Raw genomic sequence first — 26,569 nt, 5'->3', positions numbered from 1 at the left:
TTGGGCTGTTTACTTGTGATGTAACAGGGGGCGGACCCTGGTGCGGACCAGCCGTCCGAAGCAGCTTGCTGGCGCCCAGCGCGCATGCGTCCTCCGGAGGGCAACAGGGCTGAGCGGCGGCGCGCCCCGCCCTTTGTGACTCCCGCGAGCTCATCCCCGTTGCCAGGAAACGGGAAGGAGCGGCGGCGGCGTCGCGGCCTACAGGCGAAGGAGGAAACAGGCCGGGGATCGGAACCGCCTGGTTGTCCTGTGTGGGGGAGGCGCGTGGACAGCGCGACAGCGGCAGGTACAACTCGGGTTTCGCCAACAACCCCGCCGGGCTTTTCACACGTGCTTCTCTAGGCATCGCCCCTTCCGGTGTCTCGACCATTTGCCGCCCCCCCCCCGCCCTCAACCCGGAATAGCGGAGGGAGGAAGGATTTGGTTGGGACTTTGAACGTCGGAGTGCGGGTGCTCGGGGTACTCTGCCACGTGGCCGGAGGCTCTTTGGTTGAGAAGGGCGGTCGCCAGATGTTGGGGGAACGATAGGAGGGACTGATGCTTTGCTGTCCTGCTTGTGGGCTTCCTGGAAGCCTCTGGCTGGCCACTGTGGGGAAGAAGGCGCTGGCTCATTGTCCCTTGGTCTGATTTCGCAGGGCTCTGGGAATAGACGCCCTGCCGGGGTGGCCCAGCTGAAGCTTTCCAGCTATGGTGGCACTACCATTCTCCTCACCCCCTCTGCTGTTCATGTAGCTGTGGATGATGGGAGTTGTAGTCCAGCAGCTGAAGAGCCTCATCTTGGCCATCCCTGATCTATAACTCTGTGGAATGGACACTTTGCCCCTAACTGAATGATGCCATGTGTCCCCTAGATTGTCACCTGCCTCATTTGTCAAGGGCCTGCTCTGTTCAACTGTACTCTTCGGGTGAGGGAGCAAGCAGATGTTCTTGGCTAGAGTGCGGGAGTAGGACCGGGAGCCCCGAGTTCAAATCCCCATTCAGCCATGATACTTGCTGGGTGACTCGGGGCCAGTCACTTCTCTCTCAGCTTCACCTACTTCACAGGGTTGTTGTGAGGAGAAACTGAAGTATGTAGTATACCACTCTGCGCTCCCTGGAGGAAGAGCGGGATATAAAAGGTTAGAAAATACAAATAGATAAATAAATAAATAAGGCCTGCTCTTAAATATATCCAGGATTAAGATTGCAGTCCTGTACACATTTGTCTAGGAGTAAGCTCCATTGAACACAGCAAGACTTACTGTGAAGTGAACATGTATAGGATTGCTCTGTTCGATTCTGCAAAAATAAATTTTCTTTTAAGAATGTTTGTTGTAGTGGTATCTCTCAAAATAACCAGAAGTATAGGTGCTCCTGGGGGATAATCATATGTGGTCTGAAACACTGAGGGTGGGGAGTGTTTTAGACCACACTTGAAACACGCCCACCCCCTGCATGTCACTTCTGTCTGCTTTAAGAATTCTGACAGCATATCATGGATGAAAAACACATTGCCCCAATCTTGCACAGAAAATATGCCTTCCCATCCCCTTTCTGCATAGTTTTCCAGGGTCCCGCCGCTTTTGTGGAGAGAGCCTTTTGTAACCAATATCTGCATGATGGACAGAAATCAGAAGGATAAACATGCAGGTACAGTGATGGGAACAGCTGTTAAGGGCACAGAGCCTATGGTCTCTCCCCTGTCCTGTGGCAATTCTAGATTCTAACTCTGGATAAGGGGGCAAAACTGATTTGACCTTCCTACTATCTTGACAAGCCCCATCAATATTAGGGTTGCTACCTTATGGGCTCTGTGTTGTTAATAGCTACATAAATTAAATAAATAAATAAATAATAAAATAAATATGAACAGGTAATCCCCCCCCCTTAAGTTCTTTTGTTATGAAACCTGCACCTTTTGATTTCTGCCTGGTATGAGAACCGTGTATTTTTTAAAAGGAGGCAAGCTTAGGACACCTTTTAAATATTTTAACAGAGTGCGTTGAACTGAAGTCCTAGAGTTCAGTGGAAGAGATGGCCTCTGAATTGAATACCTGATTGCCCCCCTCACTCCTCTTACCTGACTCTCACTTCTATGAGTATTTGATGGTCACTTGCTGATAAGTCCTGTCCCTTCTTCACAAAATACTCTACACTTTAGTGTCCTGGAGCAGAATCACACCAGTGGAACACACACAAAGCCTGCTTTTGTTCCAGAGCCCAGAAGTGAACAAGAGAGAACATAAAAATTGCTTCACTAGGTCAGACCAAAGAGCCATCTGGCCACATTTCCCAGGGAGCCTCACAAGTAGTGCATGAAAGAGATAACACCCACCACTTGTTGTTTTGTTCCCAGCATCTGGTACACTGAAGTATACTTTTCCTAAATATGGAGGTTTCATTCATAGCTATCATTAATGAAAGCCATTGAGCAATATCAAGGAATTTGTCTGTTTGGACTGTGAAAATGTTATATGCAAGGCTCAGGAAACCCACTAGTCTGATGAGAAGTGAATCATGTCTGAAGAGTGAAAAGAAGTCCTGACAAGTAATCTACCAACATAGCTCGAGGAACCATCTGATGAGTAAAATATTTTTGTCTGGCTGGTGAACTGTCAACATTTTTTGACCCCTGAATTATATACTTCAAAGCCAGCTGAATATGACTGTGGTGGCAGATGAGCTACTGGGCGATATGAACTATTGTTCTGTTCCAATAGCTTGTAGGTTTTTATCCAGAGAATAAATATCCTTACACAGTCTGCAGCCCCAAGACCTACTTGTACTGGGAACAACAAATATTTAATACTGCTTTTCAACAAAAGTCCCCCAAAGCAGTTTACGTAAATATAAATAAATAAATATGGATCCCTTTCCCCAAAGGGCTCACAATCCATGGTCCCACTAATTTTTTGTGCGGAATGAGTTTTGTTCTGGGCGGATGTAGCAAGGCACTATGTGTGCAAATGCATTCAGAGTGGGGCCTTTCTAATTCAACCTGAGCAGACATCAGAATTAACAAAATTAACTGCGGGAATAGTGCTCACAATCTAAAAAGAAACGTAAGATAGACACCAGCAACAGTCACTGGAGGGATGCTGTACTGGGGGTGGATAGGGCCAGTTGCGCTCCTCCTGCTCAGTAAAGAAAATCACCACTTTAAAAAGGTGCCTCTTTGCTCAGTTAGCAGGGGAAGACTGAGTCAAACAGACAGCTTCTATGAAACAGTTTTCCACACAGAAAAAGGTTAATTGGTTCTGATTGCAGTTATGACTCAGATTTTTAAGATAATGTGGCTGGGTTGGAGGAATGGCTTAGACAGGATCTGTGTTTTTGTTTGTTTTCCCTGCTCATTTGGAATGCAAGTCTGTAGTCTTCATTTTGGTCAGATAGTTTATTTATTTTTTATTGCTAAATTTTTATATTGCCTTTCACAAAGGTGCACAACTCAAATGTCCTGGTGGGCTCGAACCAACCATGACTTGGTGTGCAGGGGCTGAGGTCAATTTTCAGCACATTAATTATTACACTAAAATTAATTATTAAAACGTTAATGAAAGTGAGGAGGCAGAGGGTTGGAGGGGGAAAGGCGAGAGGAAAGAGGGATGAGGGCTCCGGCCCAGGGACAAAAGCAGCAGCTGCTGCTGCTGCTGCTTGTCACTGGACAAGGACTGACCTCCTGCATGCAAATCAGATGCTCTACCACTGAGACCCAGGAGGAGAAGTTAGGAGCAGGCCTAGTGGGTTTCGTATCATGGACTCTTACGGGGGTGCTCTGAGCAGCAGTGTCCTGGAGGGGCAGGGTATAATTATTTTAAATAAAATGCTTAAAGTGCTTATTTACAGTTCACTGTGTTTCATTTTGAGAAGATAATCCTTAATGAGTCATCTCTGTAGGTGTATCTCCTATCTGGTAGGAAATACACATGCACTCACCCAGCTTCACAAAACACCAAGCAACTGACAGCATCCATGCTTAAGCTGTAATCTGTAAAGGCCTAATGAGTCTCATTGTGAACTCTTTCAAGCCCCCAAATATGCAGAGCTTCATATTTCCTTTGTGTGATTAACTGAGAGCACTAGTACCATGAGTCTGCCTGAGGGTCATAGCAAAGGGTACATATCTTTCCTCCCCTCCCTGCGCAAATGCACAAAACACCATAGTCCCCCTTCAGAGAAATAAGACAGGTCTCCAGCTTTTCAAAGGGACTTGTGGGGATATTTTCAGCCCTGATCTGTGCAGAAGCTGGCATACAATTCAGGGAATGGAAGTAGAGGATCAGTTTCTATTGCATCTTAAACTTCAGTGAAGTTGAGGGCTAATAATAGTTTTTCTTTCAGTTGAGGCTATTGAGTTGAAGCAGTGAAAACTTCCAAGAACCTTATGAAGCAGGTGCGTAGGAATAAATCTGGGGGGCCTCCCCCAAAGAAGGTTTCCGCCTCTGGAAAAGACAGAAGTGCCGCAGCAGTAGAGACTGCAGAAGAAACCAGACAAATTGACATTCTCAGTTCCAAACTGTTGGCTCAGAAGCGGCCGCTTCAAGGTCCGAGCAGTGTGGGAAGTGGCGCTGGTGGGAGTGCTAATGATGCCAAAAGGCCAAAGCTCTTGCCTGAAGTGAGTCCTCGCCAGGAATCTGAAGATGAGGATTCCGAAGACAGTGATTATGAGAGAGTGGAGAGTGATAATGATGACAGTGATGATACAGATAGTAGTAGCGATGATGACGATGATGACAATGAAGAAACTGGCAGCGATGCCTCAGAAAGCAGTCATGAAGAGCCAGATGCTCAGGAAACAACTAGCCAGCCCTCCACAAATCATGATTTAACAAAAGGTAAACACTAATGCCTGGAGAAATTCAATAAATTGTGCATCTCTGTATCACCTATCAGCAGTTCTGAGCTTTTATTTCTCAGATAGCTTCTGCTTTTAATTAACCCTCTTAGACATGGCCTTGTCAATGACCGGTAATATCCCTTATGACAGGTATTCGGCTGTGTTTCTGACACTACTCTATCACTTAACTGCCCTATATAACTGCCTTATATCATTAGCTGTTTGGCGTGTTTAATGCGGTACCTGCCAGCAGGAAAGCACTGAGGAATATGTGTGATATGCTGCATTTCTATATATTCTGTTACACCAGGCCTTGACAAATTTTCTTTGGATCTAAGAGCCAGCCCAAAACTTTTGGAGCCAGATAATGGACACTTGACAAAATTATTGGACTTGGTGATGGACATTGTGGCGGGAGAGGGTAAATGAGCATCTCCTTATCCCCTTCACAAGAAACATAAGTAGAACTCAAACAGGGCTGCCTGGGACAAATAACAATTTTACTAAATAACTCTACCTCTGAAAATCCTAGTCTAAGTGCCAAGGCTCCCTGGTGCCTGTGATTTGTCAAGCCCTGTGTTACACAGATACCAAAGATGTTAGGATGATCCATTTGAATAACCACACTGCATCTTATTTAGGGGAAGCTTCTTGTTAGGACCTAAATAGGCTCTATTCTGTGGTGAAATCTTAAGTAACCAATACATAATCACATTTAGCACTGTAGAATGGCCGGATTACTTTACAGACCCGACCTCAGTAATCCCTGCAACAGCCTAGGTAGGTGGAGAAAAGTGAGGCTATTTGTTTGCCTAACGTCACCAAGTGAGTTAGTTGCTAAGGTGGTATTTGAATGGGGAACTTTCCAGTTGACACACTTAGCCACTGTGCTCTACCAGCTTTCATTTTGGCCTGAGTCAAGAGCCACACTTCATCCTCAGTGTGGTGGCAATCTGGTATGTGGTCTAATCTTTAAATGGGATCTTGTCCTCAATTTTCTTGTGGTGGTGTGGGACTCTTCTCCCAAGAGACCATGTTAGCCTCATATGTTGAGTTTAGAAGTGGGCTTTCTGTTATTCTTACATTAGCCTGTGAGTATGTTCAAGAAACTAAATTCTATCCTAAGCCATAAGCATTATCCTACTACTTATTTGCTTTCTCTCTAATCTGAAGTAATTAGCCACTAGTTTCAGAAACATGGTCTGTACATTGATGTTTCTCTCCAAAAGTTGATGGAAACTGTAGACAGATTCAAAGGCAAGGGAATTGGGGAATAAAAGAGGATTAAGAGACAAATGTTGGTGCTTAAAATGAGCATCTTTTTGTGAGTCATGTTGACTGCCGCAGTAAGCAACTGAACCCTGTAATAAATCAGCTTAGTTACTACATAAAAGCCAAGCCTTGGTAATTGTGTAGATTTCCTTCCATTGTCAGGTCTGTTGAGAATTGACTGTACTTTGGAGTCTTAAATGTATGCTCCAGCCTTCAGCCAAAACTATGATTTGGTCTCCTCCACAGAATTAGCTTATTAGGGCATTGTGGAACTGTCAGCAAGAAGCAGCCTTGAGCATTAATAAACAACAAATGATGCAAACTTGTTTTTTTCCATCTCGAAAATATGCTTCCTAAATGCAATAAGCAATGTGATACGATATTTGTAAAAAGTATCTGAATGAGACTTCCTAAGGCAGCCTTTTAAGCTGGTGTTGGAGTTCTTGTTTCAACTCCCAGAAAGCAAGTGTTACTTGTAAGGATTAGGCTGCAATGAAATCTTTCAAAATTACACAGAGAGATTATAAAAATCAGGCTATCAAAATCTTGCCTGCCGTCAGCGCATCTTATGCTTTTGAAAGGAAGAGTTGTACAACTTTAATATATTCTAACTGTATTCGAATTTTGTTGTTGTTGCCTTTATGCTCTACTGGGGGCAATCAGCCATGTTTTTATTGGTGTTGAAAAGGTTAAATGTATTTAAATGAAAATTTGCAATTCTTTTTTATGCTTCTGGGACTCTGAGCTTCATCTTTTAGAAGAATCTCCATAATCTAAAGAATAACGCTGAGAGTTGGCAGTGCTGAGAGTGATGCTGTTACAAGAATTAAAAATGGCTGACGTACCACAAACAAAGCACAATTATAAATAGCAATGTAGTTAATTGGGAAGGTGTCTAATGAGTTCAGCAGGGACATGGATTAGGTCTCATTTAGCATAATAAATGGATCTGGAAGAGGGAGCAAAGAGCACTAATGAAATTCAAATAATATGGAAATAGAAGGTGGTGAGAACATCATCAATGGTATACACTTAATAATTGACTGCTATATGGTGATACAAAACATGACTACATACCATAATTCTGTTGTGGGGAATCAATCAGTTAAGGTCAAATTAACATTAAATGCACATCTTTAGTATCAGGAAGAAATGTGGAACAATATTTATGTGGATGGATCAGTGCACAGGCAATGCTGCTTCTATAATCTCTTGCATGGACACACAACCTGCAAAATACAGATGTTGGATGTAGGGGAAAGCAGCAGGTAGAAAGAGTCCTTCAGCACCCTAATGCAATAACTATTTAACTGATTGATATAGTGCCAGTGGTTCTTTACAAAAAGGAGACATATCCCTGGAGGAAATTACAGTCTAAAGTTGTATTCAAGAGAGGCAGCAGTGGTAGAAGAGGAAGGTGGAATTGATGATAAATTTGGGGGAGCATATGTCTACAGTGAGGGAAAATTAATATGGGAGGCTTAAGTGGCACAGCGGGGAAATGCTTGACTAACAAGCAGAAGGTTGCCGGTTCGAATCCCCACTGGTACTATATCGGGCAGCAGCGATAGAGGAAGATGCTGAAAGGCATCATCTCATACTGCGTGGGAGGAGGCAATGGTAACCCCCTCCTGTATTCTACCAAAGAAAACCACAGGGCTCTGTGGGCACCAGGAGTCAAAATCGACTTGGTGGCACACTTTTACCTTTTTAAAAAACTGCATAAGTAGGCCAAATAACATGCCAAATCAGATCAAAATCTATTCAGATCATCAGGAAATTTTGTATAGTAATTGCTTTGAAGTGGGTGGGGAATGAGGCAAATGAAGGAAGATTTGAATGGGAAGATTTTCCAGAAAAACTTCCAAGTCACAATTTTCCAGAAAATCCACATCTCTGATCATACTTTCTCAGCCTAACCTACATCAAATGATTGCTGGAGGAGTGGAGAACCATGTACGCTACTAGGAGCTCCCTGGTGGAAAGATGGGATACAAATAAACTTAGTTGCAGTAGGGTATGAGGAGAATTAAGGGGTTGTGTGACATGGTTTACAGAAAAGGTGAGTTTTAAGAAGGAATTTGAAGGAAGAGAGAGGGGAGGCATCACTAAGGTGTTCCAGGGATTCATTCCAGCCATTAGGGGCCATTGCTCAGTGGTAGAATTTGCATGCAGAAGGTCCCAGGTTCAATCCCTAGTATCTCCAGGTAGGACTCAGAAAAACCTCTGTCTGAAACCTTGGAGAACTGCTGCCAGTCAGTATAGAACAGGGCTGCAGAGCTTTGGCCCTCCTGCAGAGCTTGGGCTACAACTCTCATCATCCCCAGCCTAAGCGGCCAGTAGTCAAGGATGATGGGAGTTGTAGCCCAGCATCTGCAGGAGGGCCAAAGTTGTGCAGTCCTGGTGTAGACAATACTGAGCTAGATGGACCAATGGTCTGATGCAGTATAAAGCAGCTTCCTGTGTTCCTATGGTCAGCAAGGAAGAAAGAGTGAAGTTTGGAAGAAGTAAAGATCTTTGGACAGTTGAGGATGTTGGAGCTGAAGGAACAAAGCATTGAAACCAGCAGTGAAATTTCTTGAAGCTCCAAAACATCATTACACTAGAGCTTGGGGGCAAACTAGGTTGCATTCTCCTTTACATTATGACAGGGTTGGTGGTCCATAAAGTGTTATCAGTCCAGGCTTCCATCCTACTCCACCATTTGCTCATCTCTTCTAGTATCCTAATGACACAGTGGCAACAGATATGATAACCCGTTGCTATACAGATGAAGGATAGTTGTACGAAGAGATTGCTAAGAGCATACTTAGGGAGCACAGCAAAGAGCCAGAAAAGACGACAGAATGATGACGTGTGAAGTAGTGTTTTGGATGTTTGTTGCCTACATTTTAAATAAAAGATCTAAGAATGAAAAGCCCAAGGAAAGGCCTCAGTTATCATGAAAGCTATAAAGAGAATTTGGAGGGGTTTTTCACAATTTTATGTGGTTATGTAGTGCTATAATACTGCCTAGTCCTTTAGAGAGATTTCAATCTATATTAGGCAAATGCCAGTTATGAGAGGAGGAGAGGAAAAGGCGTGGGATGAGGCTGAGTAATACAAATAAAAATGATTTATAGTGAGTGAATTCAGCTCAGCGGTTTTGCAAAAAGAGACTTCAATGAGGAGGAACAGACAGAGCTGCCAACTGAGACAAGCTTTGGAAAACTACTCAACCAGAGTTTGAACAGGATCTGAATGGAGTGTGGTTCCCTCCCCCCGCCATCCCTAACTTCCATGGGAAAATCTTTGCAAACATGAATGAAATGGAATTGACACAGAGCTCTCTTGCGAGCTCCTCAGACAGCATCCGGCGTCTGCCTCTCCAAACTTTGCCAAGTGTTGGAGGAAGGAATTGCTTTAAATTAAATCTAATTAAACTAACAAGCTGAAAGGTCCTATTGGAATAATCAATTTTTAATCAGCTTTTCCATTTGTATTGCACTTGTTTTCTGGAGGAAAGTGGATTCCCATTAGTAAATGTTGCCATTAGACAAATCGACTTCCTGCAAATTACACCAAAATGAGTAATTTTTGCTTTTTAGCAAAGTACCTTTTGACTTTATATGTATAGTTAAGCAATTAAATACCTTAATATTATCAGGTGCTTCTGAAAGGCATCATCTCATACTGTGCAGAAGATGGCAGTGGTAATCCTCTCCTGTATTCTACCAGAGACAACCACAAGGTTCTGTGGTTGCCAGGAGTTGACACTGACTTGACGGCACACATTACCTTTACCTTTATTAATGGCACACTCTTACAGAGTGGAGCCTGGGTGTGTTTATTCAGAAGCCCTATTGAATTCAATGGGACTTGCTCCCTACTAAATGTGCTTAGGAATACAACCTTAATACTTTAGACAATATTACATTCTGTATTCTTTTTTTATTAGTTAAAATACAATCTTGGTATATGTGCTTGGAGCCACAAGAACCCAGCTGGTGTCTCTCTTTCACACTGACAGTTGCAGCTAACCGGTTTGTCTTAGCTATGCATGTGTTGAGGCTAACCCATCTGAGATTGGAGTTTTTAATAGGATGTGAGTGGAGCTTGGCATTGAGGCCAATGGTTTTGCCAATTCTTTGCGCCAAATATCAGGCACTGCCTGAGTCCATCACTGGATCAAATCCTTCACTAATGGACATGACTGTGCTTACGAAATCTATATTATGCTTCAAACAGAATTCAACAAAAGAAAGAGAGAATTTTAAACAAAACTGATGTAAACAATAAATTATTTGTTCTTTGCATTTAATTAAGCACCCTGGCCTTTTCTCTTTAACTGCTGAGCAGGGGTCAAGTTACATTGAACCTTCAAATTGTGGATATGTGATTATAAAGAAAAATAGTACTGTTGATTCTGTGAGTAATGATTGTCATGAACCCCAAGTTTGACATGGAGGAGTCCTAGGATAAAGTGGTCATGACCAGTGTTCCCTCTAACAGGGATTCCCAGATGTTGTTGACTACAACTCCCAGAACCCCCAGGTTCAATGTCTTTTGCTTGGGGATTATGGGAGTTGCAGTCAACAACATCTGGGAATCCCTGTTAGAGGAAACACTGGTCATGACCCCTGAGCTGGACGCCAGGGGCTTTCGAGGTGAAGTGGTTGCGACCCCTGAGCCTGACTCTGACCCCCTTAACACACACTTGCCTGTGAGTCAGAAGATGAACCCAAAGCACCCCAATCCTCACCAGCAGCCACCCAGCTACGCCGCAGCCAGCATTTAAGAAATAGGGTGCAGCCCCTTTAAGTCATTCCAGGCTTGGGTGGGGCTGCAGTGCTGGCTCTGTATTTAAGGCCTCCATTTGCCTCCACTTCATTGTGGACACTTGCTATCCCGTGGTCTGGTTTTTGGCTTCTGGCCCTTTGCCTGTTTTGACTCTGACCTGCCTGCCCCTACTGGACTGATCTCTGGCTTCTGACCTCCTGCTTGATTGACTTTGCCATGCCTGCTCCCACAGGGTGCTTCCTGCTACACCTGACCCACCCTGGTATGACAGCGACAGCTTCCTACTGGGTGTTCTTTCAGGCATCTGAGAGAGTTGTGACTCAGATGGTTCTTCTTCTTGTCTCTGTAGTTGGCTTCCATGTTTCTAATAGCATAAGACACCTTTAACCATGAAGGAGTCAGCCTGTAAGGAAACAGATTTATGACGATGAGTTCCATGAGAGCAAGCCTGAATGGCTGAATAGCAAAGAAAGTGGTGGATTTGGGGAAAGAAGAGTGAAGCAAGAGAGTAGGATAAAGAACAGAATGTAAGAGAGCGGAGGAGGAGGAGAAATAAAGTTGTACAGCAAACAGTGTGGGGAAATGCCTCTGAAAGGGAGAAAACGAAAGAAGGGGAAACAGAAGCACAAAAAAGATGAGGTAGTTTACATGCTTTTGATAGGAAATGCATTAAATAGGAAGTATGTCACAGCTGACTGCCACCTAATAGCTTGCATAAAACTGTGTTATGCATTCAAAAATGCTACTCAGATCAAGAAAACCCATCTAGTCTAGTGCCCTTTCTTTTGAGCCTGAGGGCCATTTTGTATGTAATAACTGTGCAACAAAATGTTTGTGTGGACAGATTTCCCAATCCTCATACTTGCAGCAAAATAAACAAGTTGTTCTAGTAAGAACTCATCAGCCTACTTTCCTTTCACTATCTCCACAACTGGACTAAATTTGGTTCAAATCGAGGTCCACAAGTTAGATCTCTTGCACCTCAAATGTTCATGCATCCAACACCTTTGATTGGGGTGGATGACATCATCACAAACTATGCCATTGAGGTGTCCCTACTGTATGTGTCTCTACAGCTGCAGCAAATTTGGTTCAAACTGGTTAAGCGGTTCACAAGTTAGCCCACTTGCGCCTCAAATGTTTCCGCATCCACCATCTTGAATCAGCATGGATGTTCTAATTACAAGCTATGCCATTGAGGTGTCCCTGTGTGTCACTCATTGCCACTGTACCCAATTTGGTTCAAATTGGTTAGACAGTCCACAAATTGGCCCGCTTGTGCCTCAGATGTTCATGTGGCCACCATCTTGAATTGGAGTGGATGACATCATCACATACCATGCCATCAGGGTATACCTATGTGTCTCTACAGCTGTAACAAATGTGGTTTAAATCGGTTAAGCAGTTCACAAGTTAGCCCACTTCACCCCAAAAGTTTATGCATCCGCCACCTTGGATGACATCATCAAAAACTATGCCATTGAGGTGTCCCTATGTGTCCCTACAGCTGTACCCGATTTGGTTCATATTGGTCCAGGTGTTGCGAAGTTGATAGCGGGGGACACACACACAGAAAGCCAGGTGATCTCATAAGCCTACTGGGAAGTAGGTTAAAAAATGTACTGTGCTTAAGCGATGTTGTTTCGTGCTTTTTCCAGTATGGGAATTCTCTGTGTGTGGTGGGGGCGGATGTTAAACAGTTATATAGTTGCATTTCCAAGTTTCTTCCTGATTGTGTTGGTTAGATGGATGGTGGCAGTCTGGAAGCCGGACAGTTTGCATCTCTGTTCAGTACTGATGTCAAACCCTGGAGAGCCAGTGTGATGTAGTGGTTAGAGCAGGGTAGGCAACCTTGGTTCCCCAGCTGTTGTTGAACTACTTCTATCATCCCAGCCACAGTTTTTGAGGCTAGGGATCATGGGAGGTGTAGTTCAACAACAGCTGGAGAACCAAGGTTGCCTACCCTGGGTTAGAAAACTGAACTAGGATTGGGGAGGGAGACCTGGGTTCAAATCCCCTCTTAGCCATGAAACATGCTAGGTGACCCTGATCCAGTCACTCTCTCTCAGCCTTAGTTAATCATAGGGTTGTTGTGGAGAGAGGATGAGATTAAAATGTGACTACGATGATGACCACTAATAGATGTATTAAGAAATATATCTCTTAATACCTCTATAGAAATCCGAGTGTTGATGGGGATATAGGACTATCCAAGGGCCAGTTCAAGTGATACCGGCCCAGCCCATGTGAAAACGGGGGGGGGGGCACCGAGAATGCGCCCACCAGGATGTCCTCCACCGACATCCTAACACCCTCTTGATTGTGTGTGGCGACTGTTAATCTGAATGGCCCCTACAAATACTTGATCAAAGAACAATTTGTAGCACACACTTAGGGGCCATTCAGATGAACAGCCCTCACACACAACCAAGGGGAGGCTCTGAGAGGGCATTACAATATCTGTGGGGGACGTCCCAACGGGCATGCTCTCAGTTCTCACCCTGTATTTTCACAAGAGCTGGGCTGGGGTTTATTTGAACCAGCTCCAAGTCCTATAGTGAGCTTCCAGTTTCAGCCATGTGTAAAGGGTGTGTGTTGGGGAAACATTTACTATTTCACCTATTGACAGATCAATATTGGGATTGATTTAATGGTTCTTGATAGCTTGTTTCTATCAGTTTGCCGTTTTCCTGAACCTCTCTTGATACTGTGATACCTATTGTAGGCTAGAGTGCCTGACTTGCCCTCTTTTTCTTTCTATTTATTTTCTGACACCTTCATTACTGCACTAAGCTAAACAACCTTAATCTCTTCACATACGCCTGTCGTCATTTATCTCCCCCTCCCTTTAATTAGCTTTAAACTGGCAGAATTGAACCGATGATCAGTCTGAAGAATGTACCATATAATGGCATAGATTTCCAGTTTTGTTTTGTTTTTTCATCCCGTTTCTTATGCATCCATTCGTTTCTTTGTCTTTTCTTGACTGCTGTTGAACACAACTGGGAATATTTTATTGACTGGACCACAGTAGATCTCTAATCCCTTCCTTGAGGTGTCACAGATAATTTAGCATCTATTAACTTTAGAGCGCTTCAAATCCTTCTTCCCATTGTGTGTGGTTCTGAATCTACTGACATTATTTCTCATTTGCTGTAATGTTAGCTGCTTACCTTGTTTGCTCTGAGCCTGTTGAACACTCTTCACAGTCTCCTTAGACTTAAATAACTTTCCTTAAGACAAGGTAATATTACTGGTAATGGGAAATGTTTGTTTCCCATTTTGTCCCAGGAATTCAGGGCAGATTACAACCTTTATTCATATTCATCACAGATATCTTTCTCTGTAATTATCAGGCTGCAAAAATCCAGGTGGCCAGAAGCCCCTGAGCCCCTTGCCCTCCAGCCTCTTAGTATTTGGAGGTCTAGCTGTTATGGCTAATAATAGCCACCATTAGTCCTGTCCTTCATGAATTTGCCTAATCCCCTTTTAAAGCCACACTATTAATAGTGTTATATGGCTTTGTCTCTGTTTCAACTGGGATTTATAGAATTGATAACCAAAGTTAACTGAAAGAGCATTGTAGGGTTACACCCTGAATTGTATTCTCCCCCCCCCTTCATTGAGTGGGGCCAAGGGGGTTCAAGGAAGACTTTGGTTTAAAAACAAGTAGTTCTAGGTGGGAATCTACTTTCAACTTATCTTATTCTGACAATTCTTACTTAGGATCCTCTCTCATGTGCTGTGAATATGATTTGTATTCAACTGTCGGCGCAAAGGGGCGTTGCCTATAGTTTGGCTCCCATATTGAAACAAGACGATGATTCAGCAAAAAATATCTCTGTTGAGGTCCCTTCTGAGTCTGATCCTTCCTGTGTGCTATGGATTTGATCTGTATTCTGATTGTTGGATTATGGGTTATAAAGGGGTGTTTTCTATACTTTGGGTGACCACCATCTTGAACCAACATGGCAGATCAGCAAATAATACCTTAGTGAGGTTATCCTATGACCCCTTCCCATGTACTGTTAATTTCCTTGTATTGTACAGTAAATGCAAGAGTTATTAGGGAAGACACACAAATACGGTGATCTCATAATAAGTTCTTTTCCCTTTTAAAAAGTTGGCTTAAAATGGGTTCTGGCGTGGGGGTGGGCGGGGAATGGAGGAAGGCATGGGAAGTGGTTGGAAGCATAGAGTAAAAAAGGCTGTTCAGGCATAAGAAACAGCTTTGAAGAAATTCCAGAGGTGTCAATAGGAGAAAAAGACAAAGACACCAGGGAAGAAAGAGGAGAGAAAATAACTGATGGCCAGCAAGGTGGAACCAATAGCCAGAAATAGTCATGGGAGTCTAAGGAGGTAATGGTATTGAAAAGATGTAGGGCCTATTTGCATAACTGACTTCTCTTCTTGTAGGTTGCTGTTCCCATGTATCAGGATTCCCAAAATGCCGGTTATTTAAAAACAGTGTCTTGTGGGACCCTTAAAAACTCACAGATTTAATGTAACATAAGATTTCATAGCCCACAGCTGGAACCCACGTGGTCAGATACATGAATATTGCCTCTAGTTGGTAGTTGATAAATATTCACAGACATTGAGCAGGAAGGCTTGTATACAGTGGGCCAAAAGGCCATGTAATACAACAGATAACAGTAGGTCAGTGACATTTTTATGTGTGCAAACCCCTCCTGTATTCTACCAAAGAAAACCACATGGCTCTGGTCGCCAGGAGTCAGCACAGACTCAACAGCCCAACTTTACCTTTAAGGTCCAAATGTACACAAGATAAAATCAATCAATGCAACCCTTTTACAACAGTGATGAGAGTACTAGCTGACATGATGGACAATGCTGGCACTGCGTTGCCCATCAGCCACTGCTGCTGCATACGTGGCAGAAAACCCTGGTGGGCAGTTCTGCAACTTCTTAAAACTGACCACCTGCAGTTGTGCAGTACTACTTTCATTGGAAACTGGGTGCACAGTTTCAAGTAGTTGTGCAGCTGCCCACTTGTGCAACACTGTCAGGGTTGCCTATCATGTGTGCAGCAGTGCCAACGGATGGGCAGCACTGCTGTTGTGTTACACATCATGTCAGCCAGCGTCTTTCCAGTGTTGCTATGCTGATTTAACATCCTAGTGTGAAATAACCTGAGTCCTGATTGAGCCCAAATTGAATAGAATCAAATTTGCTGATAAATTTTAGTTCAGCAATTGCACCCTACAGTCTCCTATTATTATTTTTATTAGACATCTGGTGACTTTGGATTCAGCAGCAGTGCCTGAATATGTTTCGATTCATTTTTGGTGTCAGATTTGTATCAATTGTGCATAGAGACTGTCTTGTGTAGACAGCAGGTTATGGCATATTTCATGTTGGAGAAATGTGTAGGTGAATTAGGAGCTCCTGGTATTATGATTGATGTTCGTGCATCCTGTAATAATGCTTCCCCTGTGCATATGGGAGCAGAGCCTAGTTCCTGGTTTTGTGTGACTTTTAGGTATGTCTACTAAAGGTAAAGTGTGCCGTCAAGTCAATTTTGACTCTTGGCACCCACAGAGCCCTGTGGTCTTCTTTTGGTAGAATACAGGAAGGGTTTACCATTGCCTCTTTCAGCATCTTCCTTTATCGCTGCTGCCCAATATAGTACTAGCGGGGATTTGAACCAGCAACCTTCTGCTTGTTAGTCAAGCATTTCCCCGCTGCGCCATTAGGTTGCTATTAGGCATGTCTACTGCTGTGTCCATTTCAGATTAGGGAGCTGTGTTGAAAGACCTTTTGCCCCAAGGCCTGCGAGAAAAGGTATCATTATTTAGGACAGACACTAGAGATCATTGGTGATATTTTGGAATAATTCTAGCTGAGTGCAGTCAGTGATGGCAAATAGTGTTCCATCATTTTCTCTTCTGGATTTGTCCTGTAGTAGGCAACTCTGGGGTGCAGGTCTTGTCTTGTCAGTTCAAATCAAATCAATCTTTATTACAGTCTTTGACCAGCATAAAGTAGGTTACATTGGAGCAGTATTAAAATGGCTTTAAAGCAGGCTATGACCGGAACTGGTAGTATAGAGACTAAAAACTTCTAAGTTATACATCTGCTGTTAAACTATAGTGAACTATCTTGAAACTGCAGTTAAAACAGATAAAATTAGTATACGAGGGTAAAATGGATGAGACTATATAGAAGCTTTAAGTGGTTGAAATCTTAAAATCTTGACATCTTTAATATTGAAAGCTGTAAATACTATAAAATGCTATAGAAAATGCTAACGCTGAACTGTAAGACATTGAGGCGAGTCTCACGATCACTGAGACCCTCCAGATGGAGGTTTGTGGGGAGTGCGGGCTTAGCCCACTCTCCCCACAGACGATCAAGCCGGCAGCCCTGGACAGCCGGATTGGCTGCCCACATGACTGTCGGCTCTGTCACGGGGATCGGGGGCCACACGGCCCCCAGAAGTTCTTGCAGCCTCCCGGTCACGGGTCACACACTGTGTGTTGACGTGTGTTGCACGTCGCGGCAACACACGAGCAAAAAGAGGAGATTAACGGCGCACTTGCTCCATTAACCTCGTCTTAGGGGAGGGGTATTTAGGGTGGTTAGCTGCCGGGAGCTGTGTGGCTCCCATTACAGCACACGATCGCCCCAAAGCGGGCTAAGCTCCCTTAGCCTGCTTTTGGGCGATGGTGAAAATCGCCTCATTGTGTTGTATCAGGCCTGCTTAGATCTTGCTGCCTGTCAGGAGCTGACAAATTTTACATGCTGCCACGCAGAACTTGGCAACATTTTGTGTGGTAACAGGATTGGAGTCAGAGAGCAGGAGGAAGGCATAGAATTAGCTTGAGCGACCTGGGGACGTGAGTATTAGTGGAAGGCTGAGGGCGATACAAATGACTCTAGGTTATGCAGGAGGACATGCTCTGTTGTTTCAACTTGTCCAGAGTCGCAGGGGCACAGGTGTTCCAAGAAGGGAGTCTTCCAAGTCTCCTTCCAAGGAAGTTTTTGGAACACCTTCCACAGGTGTTCCAAGAAGGGCACCACAATGGGCCAGGGTGAAATAAATTCTGTGTTTTGGGGCTTCCAGCTACATTAGGTATACAGTGGGAGATTCAGTATATTTTGGTCTTTCACTGATGAGGAGGTTCGGGACCCTGCTTAAATCGGTCTGGTGCTTTATATCCCCGATGTGGTGTTTGCATGTTTTTGCCTGTTCGTAGCCCATGGCAAGTAAGAGGGGAGGGAAGAGTCCCAGAGATGACATTTTTGTCAGACGTGTCCATTTCCAATTGGATTGGTAGTTGTCCGGTAGTGTGGGTAGACCCAGTGGGATAAGGGATAATCTTAACTAGTAGTTGAGTACGGCCATCCAAGCTCTGACCTCCACTTTGAACAGATCTGCCTCCAGATGTAGGCTGGCATTAGAGACACACTGTGGTACTTGGAGAACTGTTCTTAGGGATTTGGATTGGACAAGTTCCAGTGGGGCAAAGGTGGCAAAGGGGCCCAGTTGGGCACCAGAGAGGAGTTGGGCCAGTGGCTTGGCCACAGTTAAGGGCTGTAGGTATGTCGTGGTCTTCTCTTGAATGAAAGAATTTTAGGTAGCGGTGCTCTTCTGTGCTTTTTGAGCAGCGTGAGAGCCGTGAGCTTTTCTGGTGCCAGAGGTGTGGAAGACCACCCCTGGTTATTTAAAGCATAAGACCTGCTCAATTTTGTGCCTGTTTATATGCCAGGAGTGTGTCTTGGCTCTCTTAGCGAAGGCCATGATTTTGGTTTTGTGATAGTTGATTTCCAATTGGTCTTCCTTGCAGTATTGGGCAAGGGCCCTCACAGCTCCTCTGAGACCTATGGGGGTCCTGGAGAGCACCGTCTGCATAGAGCAGAGTAGAGATGTGCCTCTCTGTGAGCTTGGGAGGGTTAAAGTCTAATAATAATAATAATAATAATAATAATAAAATTAGTAACAACAACAACAACAATTCTTCAATTTCTATACCACCCTTCCAAAAATGGCTCAGGGCGGTTTACACAGAGAAATAACAGATAAGATGGAACCCTGTCCCCAAAGGGCTCACAATCTAAAAAGAAACGTAGGATAGATACCAGCAACAGTCACTGGAGGTCCTGCGCTGGGGGTGGATAGGGCCAGTTACTCTCCCCCTGCTAAATAAAGAGAATCACCATATTAAAAGGTGCTTCTTTGCCAAGTTAGCAGGGGTTAGTTAGTTAGCAAGTTAGCAGGGGTCTAGTTTATTAAGCTGACCCACCATGACGTTAATGTAGAAGTTGAACAGAAGCAGGGCAAGAATGCAGCCTTGTTTGATGCCCTTACAGGTTGGAACGGGAGTTGATAGATGGCCTTGGGGGTTGCACCTTTGTTTGAGGGATATGTCATGTCTTGTCAATTAGTTTCTTGACTTTCATTGAGTGTTTTTAAAATGCTTGATGTAGGTCCTTCAGGTGCAAATCCTTGTCCAAAGTACTGAACCAAATGCAGCTGTATCATAGAGCTTGGCTGGAGAAAATAGATTGTATAGTGCAGGGTTTCTTAACCTTGGGCCCCCAGATGTTTTTGGACTACAACTCCCATCAGCCACAAAGGCCATATATGGGGATAATGGGAGTTGTAGTCCAACAACATCTGGGGGCCTAAGGTTAAGAAACCCTGGTATAGTGTGCTGTGGATAGTAGTTGAAAGGACGTAGATACATGGAGCAGTCAGTGGGTTTCTGAAAGAAGATGGTATTTATGTGTCCATCACATAGTTGCACTGTGGTATCCAGGATTTTTGCATGTGGAGCCCCCAAGCAGGGGATGAGGCAGAGAGTCTGGGAGAAGAGTTGGATTGGGAAGCACCACTACCCGGTGACCCTCTGCCATTGCGGGCTGGATCAACCAAAAGAACCTCAATCAGTACCCAACAAGACTCGAGTACATGGCACTGCAGATGTCTTCCAATGCATCCCTGCTAACTGAGCAAAGAGGCACCTTAAAAAAGAGATGATTCTCTTATATTTAGCAGGAGGAGAGCAACTGGCCGTATCCATCCCCAGCACATTATGCCCCCAGTGGTTGTTGCTGGTGTCTGCCTTGAGTTTCCTTTTAGACTGTGAGCCCTTTGGAGACAGGGAACCATTTAATTTATTATTTTTCTGTATAAACCATTTTGAACACTTTTGTTGAAAAGTGGTATATTGAGGGGCATGATACTTGTAGTTTGTAACTGATTCGGAAGAATCTTCCAAGGACCTCCTGGCCATGGTGGAAGCCCCCCAGTACCACCAGAGCAGGGGCACCTGCAAATTGGGCAAGACCCCTTTGAAAGACTATATCTTGCTCCTGGAAGGGGCAGGGCCAGATCCCATATCTTGTCCTTGTCTTGTCACACTGCGGCAGTGTCTTAAGCAGGGCACTGCGTGGACTAATTTAGACTCATGATGACGGTAGAACTTGTTGGAAGTTTTTGAGCAGCTTCCCAAGGGCCTCTGTAATCTGGCTTATGAGGAAAAGATGGCATCAGTGTCTCTTGGGTAGAGGAAAGGCCTTTGGGGACAGGAGCTGAGGAAGCACTGCCTTAAGTCAGCCATTAATATTTTGGCATACCATGGAGCTTTTCTGGTACAGCAATACCATTGACCTAAAGGTCCAAACTGTCCCCAACTCTAAAACAGTTGTGAGTGAGGGCAAAGTTTGGTGGCCAGGTATGCTGTGGTATCATCGGATATAATAATCTCGATGGCTTGTTGCCCATCTTTATGGGGGATGTTGCTACACTTAGCTGCTATGGTTGTCAGGATGGTAATCTCTGGGAGACTGGTAATAATTTTCCTGCAAATTACTAAGGATACTGGTAGCATAGGGCTGCAGGATAGAGTCCCCATAACCAGACAACCCCTACCATGATAGTGCCAAATCCTGGAACAGCGGGACCCACAGGATTACCTGGCATATATATTTCTGAGAGTAGGTATTAGTAGGCAGAATTGTAGGGAGACATAGATTCAGAAAACTGCATTATACAATTTATGCTGGTTTATTTTTATTTATTTATTTGAAATATTTCTATATCTCTCCAAACTTGCATCTTATTAGTGTTGGTATACTGACATGTTCTTATGGCTGTGTTTTATTGTTTTGTATATTATGTTTCAATATTTAGGTTTGTGTTTATGATTTTTCTTGTAAGCCATCTTGGGTTGCTTTGGCAAGAAATAAGTAAACTCATCTGTTCTTAAATAAATGATTAAATTCTGTTATCAGAACCAGAGATTCATGGTCACAGATGATGGAAAGAGAGTAAACATGATTAACTTTTGGAATTCAAGGATGTAAATTCAATTTAAAAAGAAAAAGAAAATCCCTGATTGCTGATCCAAGATTACATTCACTGTAACTGCAAGACTGTGGTTCACATAACTCCAGTACTTACATGGTTAAGTCTATAATCACACAGGTATTTTGAATGAATTGACCTGTACAGTGACTGTGCATAACACACAATCTTTAAGAAGTGTACGCTAATGAATGAATCATCAGTCTTTCTCCCCCTTGTTCAGAGAAGAGCCAAAGAACTAATGCCACATCAAGGCAAGCACCAACATTAAAGGAAGTGAACTTCAGAATAATGCATATAAGTCAATACCAAGCACTTGAAGCATTTCAGAAGATGAAAAATGCTGAAGACAGTATACACAACAGGCCAACTTCTTTAACATTTGATGGGGATGCCCAGCTGTCCAAGCATTTTGGAAGAAAGTTCTTGATGTTACGACAAAAAGCATGCCCGGCCACATGTTGTTAGATCTTAAGAAGCTGTATTATCAATTTGCTTTAAAACCTCCCGTTCTTTTTATGCACAAAGAGCTTCTTCTACATCTCCACATAGCAGCCAGATGTTTGTGCGAGTACACTGGGAAACTGCACAAATGGTTTCACCAAGCACAGAGCGGGGGTGGGCACTTGTCATACAAAAATGGGCACACTCATCTTTCCAAGGATCAAGCTAAACCTGAAAGTCTCTTCATGTGTTTATTATATTTCTGTCTCGTCTCTCTTTCAAGGAACTGAGGCTAGTGTTCGTGGAGTTGTTCCATTTTTATTTGTTGTGTACGACAAGGTAGGCTGAGAGAAGATGAAAGGACAAAGGATTGCTTGTGGCTGGGCAAAGATTTGAACCCCGGTCTCCTTGGTTCAAGCCCCAAACTCTACCCACCACCCTGGCTATTCCTAGCCTTCCCCCACTCCATGGGTGAGAAGTAACATGAATGGAGGCTTAGAATGTTGGATTCGGACAAGGGAGATGGGTGTTCACATCCTTGCTCACCCATGAACTTCATTGGGTGACTTTGGTACAGTGCTTGGCTGACATGTGCAGTGCAACATCTGCGTTAGGGAGCCGCTCGGACTGCTGAGCAATGGGAATGGCAACAGGGTTATGAGGTGACAGGGCAACTGTACATAATTTAAAGCAACTTCTGGGCAGTTATGCAGCACTACTTCCATTGTTTCCAATGGAAGTCACGCTGCACAACTTCCCAAAAGATGTTTTAAGCCATTCCACAGCTTGTTCTTGTTAAACATATAGAAGAACAGGCCTTGCTGAAGGAGAACCAGCATGGCTTCTGCAAGGGCAAGTCTTGCCTCACTAACCCTTCGGAGTTCTTTGAAAGTGTCCGCAGGTATGTGGATAAAGGTGATCTGGTTGACATAGTATATTTGGACTTCCAAAAAGCTTTTGACAAAGTTTGTTTATTTATTTAGCTCCCCATAAAAGCCTCTTGAGTAAACTTAGTCATGGGATAAGGGGACAGGTTCATGTGTAGATCGGTAACAGGCTGAAGGACAGGAAACGGGGTAGGAATAAATGGGCAGTTTTCCCAATGGAGGGAAGTAGGAAGTGGAGTCCCCCTGGGATCAGTACTGGGATCAGTACTCTTTAACTTGTTCATAAATGATCTCGAAGTTGGAGTAAGTAGCAAAGTGGCCAAATTTGCAGATGACACTAAATTACTTAGGGTAGTGAATTCCAAAACAGATTGTGAGGAGCTCCAAAAGGATTTCCAAATTGTGTGAGTGGGAGACAAAGCAGCGAATGTGGTTTAATGTAAACTGATGCATATTGGGGCAAAAACCTCCAACTTCACATATACACTGATGGGGTCTGAGCTGTCTGTGATTGAGCAGGAGCGAGATCTTGGGGTTGTAGTGGGCAGCTCGTTGAACAGTGGCAGTGGCTGCCATCTGGGACTGGGGGGCGGGTTCAAGGATGCTAGTTGCAAAAACCACACAGTATGTTACACGTGAGTATGCCCATTACTTCCGATGGGTCTACTCATGGGTAACAGACACGGAGTGGTTTGAGCCACTCAAATCTAGCAGCACCCAGCACCCCTCCCTCACCCCCCAAAAAAGAAAAGCAAACAGCCCATGGCTGGTAAAAGATCATTTACAGCGTCTAGCCAGCCAGGGGAGAAAAGAGGCAGCTGATCTGCTGGGAGACACCTACACACGTGCCTCTTTTGCCATTTTATGTTTAATCCGGGGAGGCGGTGATGCAGGACGCCCAAAGCAATGAGGTGAGGGAATAGCCTTGATTAGCAGGCTATTCCCTCGAGTAGCAGAGTGGGGGAGGGAGCTACAGCAGCCGCAGGAGGAAGCAGGAAGTTCCCTGCCTCCCAGCAGATCGACTGCCTCTTTTCTCCCCTGACTGGCTGGACACTGTACAGATATATATTTTTTTTTAACTACTCTCAGTGTTTTCTTTTTCTTTCCTGTCCTTTAGGGGGTGGGCACAGCCCACTGTGCCCTTACTGACTTGCCACGACTGTCATTGAAAATGTCGACTCAGTGTGAAAAAGGCAAAATCCATGCTGGAGATCATTAGGGAGGGGTTTGAAAATTAAAATGCTAATATTAGAATACCCTTATACAGATTGATGGTGCGGCCGCATTTGGAGTACTGCATACAGTTCTGGTCACCATATTTTAAGAAGGACATTGTAGAACTGGAAAAGCTGCAGAAGAGGGCAACCAAGATGATCAGGGGCCTGGAGCACCTTCCCTATGAGACAAGGCCACAGCATCTGGGGCTTTTTAGTTTGGAAAAGTGGCTACGGGGAGACATGATAGAGGTGTATAAAATTATGTATAGAGAGAGAGGACAGAGAGACATTTTTCTCATAGGAACAATAGGAACATAGGAAACTGCCATATACTGAGTCAGACCATTGGTCTATCTAGCTCAGTATTGTCTTCACAGACTGGCAGCGGCTTCTCCAAGGTTGCAGGCAGGAATCTCTCTCAGCCCTATCTTGGAGAAGCCAGGGAGGGAACTTGGAACCTTCTGCTCTTCCCAGAGCGGCTTCACCCCCTGAGGGGAATATCTTGCAGTGCTCACACATCAAGTCTCCCATTCATATGCAACCAGGGCAGACCCTGCTTAGCTATGGGGACAAGTCTCCCTCTCACAACACTAGAACCAGGTGTCATTCCAGGAAACGGAAGGCCAGGAAATGTAGGACCAACCAAAGGAAGTACTTTTTCACACAGCACATAAATCTATGGAATTCTCTGCCATGGGATGTGGTGATGGCCACTAGCTTGGATGGCTTTAAAAAGGGTTTAGACAAATTCATGGAGGACAGGTCTATCAGTGGCTACTATTCTGGTGGCTATAGGCCACCTCCATACTCAGAGGCACGACACCTCTCAATCCCAGTTGCAGGGGAGCAACAGTAGGAGAGAGGGCATGCCCTCACCTCTTACCTATGGGCTTCTCAGAGGCATCTGGTGGGCCACTGTGGGAAATGGGATGCTGGACCGGATAGGCCTTGGGCCTGATCCTGCAAGGCTGTTCTTGTGTTCTTGCCACACACATCATCGGGTCTTCCATCCATGCGTGGTGTAGTGGCTAGAGTGCTGGACTAGGACCAGGGAGACCCAAGTTCAAATCCCCATTCAGCCATGATACTAGCTGGGTGAGTCTGGGCCAGTCACTTCTCTCTCAGCCTAACCTACTTCACAGGGTTGTTGTGAGGAGAAATTTAAGTATGTAGTACACTGCTCTGGGCTCCTTGGAGGAAGAGCGGGATGATGATGATGATCATCATCATCATCATAATTTGCATAGCAGCCTTGGTGGGTCCCTCATGCCAATGTTCCATTTAGTGGAATGTTCACCATTTTCTCTACGCCTAATGTTCCTTCATGGTAAAGATAAATAATGTGGGGGAGCCGTGCACCTACTCTTAGCTCTCTGGAAGAAGGGCGGGACACAAATAAATAAACAACTTGTAGATGATAAAGATTTGGCAACTAAGCCACAAGTACTGCAGGTTAGCCATTTCTTAATATCCCAGGGCTTGTTTACATTGGCCAGGCTGCTGTTTCTGTATACACCATTGGGAGTGCGCCTCTTCTCACACAAGAAGGGTTTGCACTAAAGTAATAGGAGGACCACCCCAACACTTCTTTCTCCCTTCCCTTTCAGTAGTTGTCATTTTTCTGCTCCACAGCTGTGAATTGCAGTGCAGTTTGTAGTTGTTGTTTCTTTTGTAGCTCTTGAAGCCAGCCTTTGCCTTGGGCTCTCTAAATATGAAAGGACCCAAACCAATTTGTAGGCTTTTATGCATCTGAAACAACCTTGATAAAGCAATTGCCTTAAACAGCATGCTCTTTTATATTGTTATTGGTTTCCATTGTACTCTTTCTAACTGACATTTGTGAAAACTCCAAATGAATCATGGCGGGGGGGGGGAGTGGGGGAGCAGAAACCGAGGGAGCCTCGCTGTGAGGTTGGTTGCTAATTAAGAACAGGGACATAGAAATGCCATCTGATCAAGCACTTTGGTAACTCGCCAAGCCAAAGGAATGGCTTAATTTTGTTCAGAAATGGGCCTTGGATCGTGCTCTTCCAGTCTCCGTTTTTAACATGAAATCTGGTTACAGTGTCAAGAAGGAATGTATGTTCAGTTGGTCAACTTCATTAAAAGGTTCTCCCCTCCCCCATATTTTGAAGCAGAAGGGACTGGTCCTTGCTAGGGGCAGAAGAGTTGACTTGATAGCCCAGTGGTTTTATCCAATATGACACATTCCTGTGTTGATGTCTGCAGTGGAATGCATCGTTTGGCCTCCATTTATAGAGACTGCGTGGGGGTGGGCGAAGAGGGGGGCAAGCACACATTAAAAAAAATATGTTCCAGACATTTACCATCAGGAAGGATTAAACAAATTATTATATAGCTCTCGTCCATGTAGCACTGTAAATATTTGAACAAAGTGGCCAAAGGGTGTCGTCTAGGTGTGAAAATGTGGATAAAACAGGTGAAAGATAAATAAATATGTATTATCCACTTTAAATGAATTTATCAGTCAAGCATATGTTTGTTCTTGGAATTCCCATGAAGTATGGTACAAAAGTAAACCTCAATAAATAGCGTGAAACATACTTTTGTGCCTGAAACTCTCCCTGGAAAGCCATCTGTGTAGCACAACTTCTTTCTTTCTCTTCAGATCTCTTCTTGTAGCCCACTTTTTCTGCTAAACCTTTGTCTTGTATCTATATATTTAATTCTCTTGGGTGTGCCTTTTGAACGTGCGTCCCGGCAGCCCAGCTGATTGGCTGGGCTGCAGGGGCTCCTGATTGGGTAAGGCGCACCCAGGAGAATTGCCTGGCTCAGTGGCTGCGGAGGCCAGGCGGCGGGC

The 26,569-nt window shown here is 44.2% G+C and overlaps 1 protein-coding gene across 1 annotated transcript in view; it reads left to right on the top strand.

The window, feature by feature from the left end:
• The first annotated feature begins 149 nt into the window (after nt 1-149).
• The window catches only part of RRP36 (ribosomal RNA processing 36), a 44,113-nt gene continuing 17,693 nt past the window's right edge, over nt 150-26,569 (top strand). Inside the window, exons 1-2 of the mRNA XM_053313340.1 lie at nt 150-286; nt 4,321-4,814. Coding sequence (XP_053169315.1) covers nt 4,364-4,814 — 451 coding nt within the window. The 5' untranslated portion in view covers nt 150-286; nt 4,321-4,363. The remainder of the gene's footprint in view (nt 287-4,320; nt 4,815-26,569) is intronic.

The sequence above is a fragment of the Hemicordylus capensis genome, chromosome 1 (assembly GCF_027244095.1).
Source record: "Hemicordylus capensis ecotype Gifberg chromosome 1, rHemCap1.1.pri, whole genome shotgun sequence".
NCBI classification, from domain to species: Eukaryota; Metazoa; Chordata; class Lepidosauria; order Squamata; family Cordylidae; genus Hemicordylus; species Hemicordylus capensis.
The sequence above is the reverse complement of the archived record's forward strand: the minus strand, read 5'-3'. Positions and strand labels throughout refer to the sequence as shown.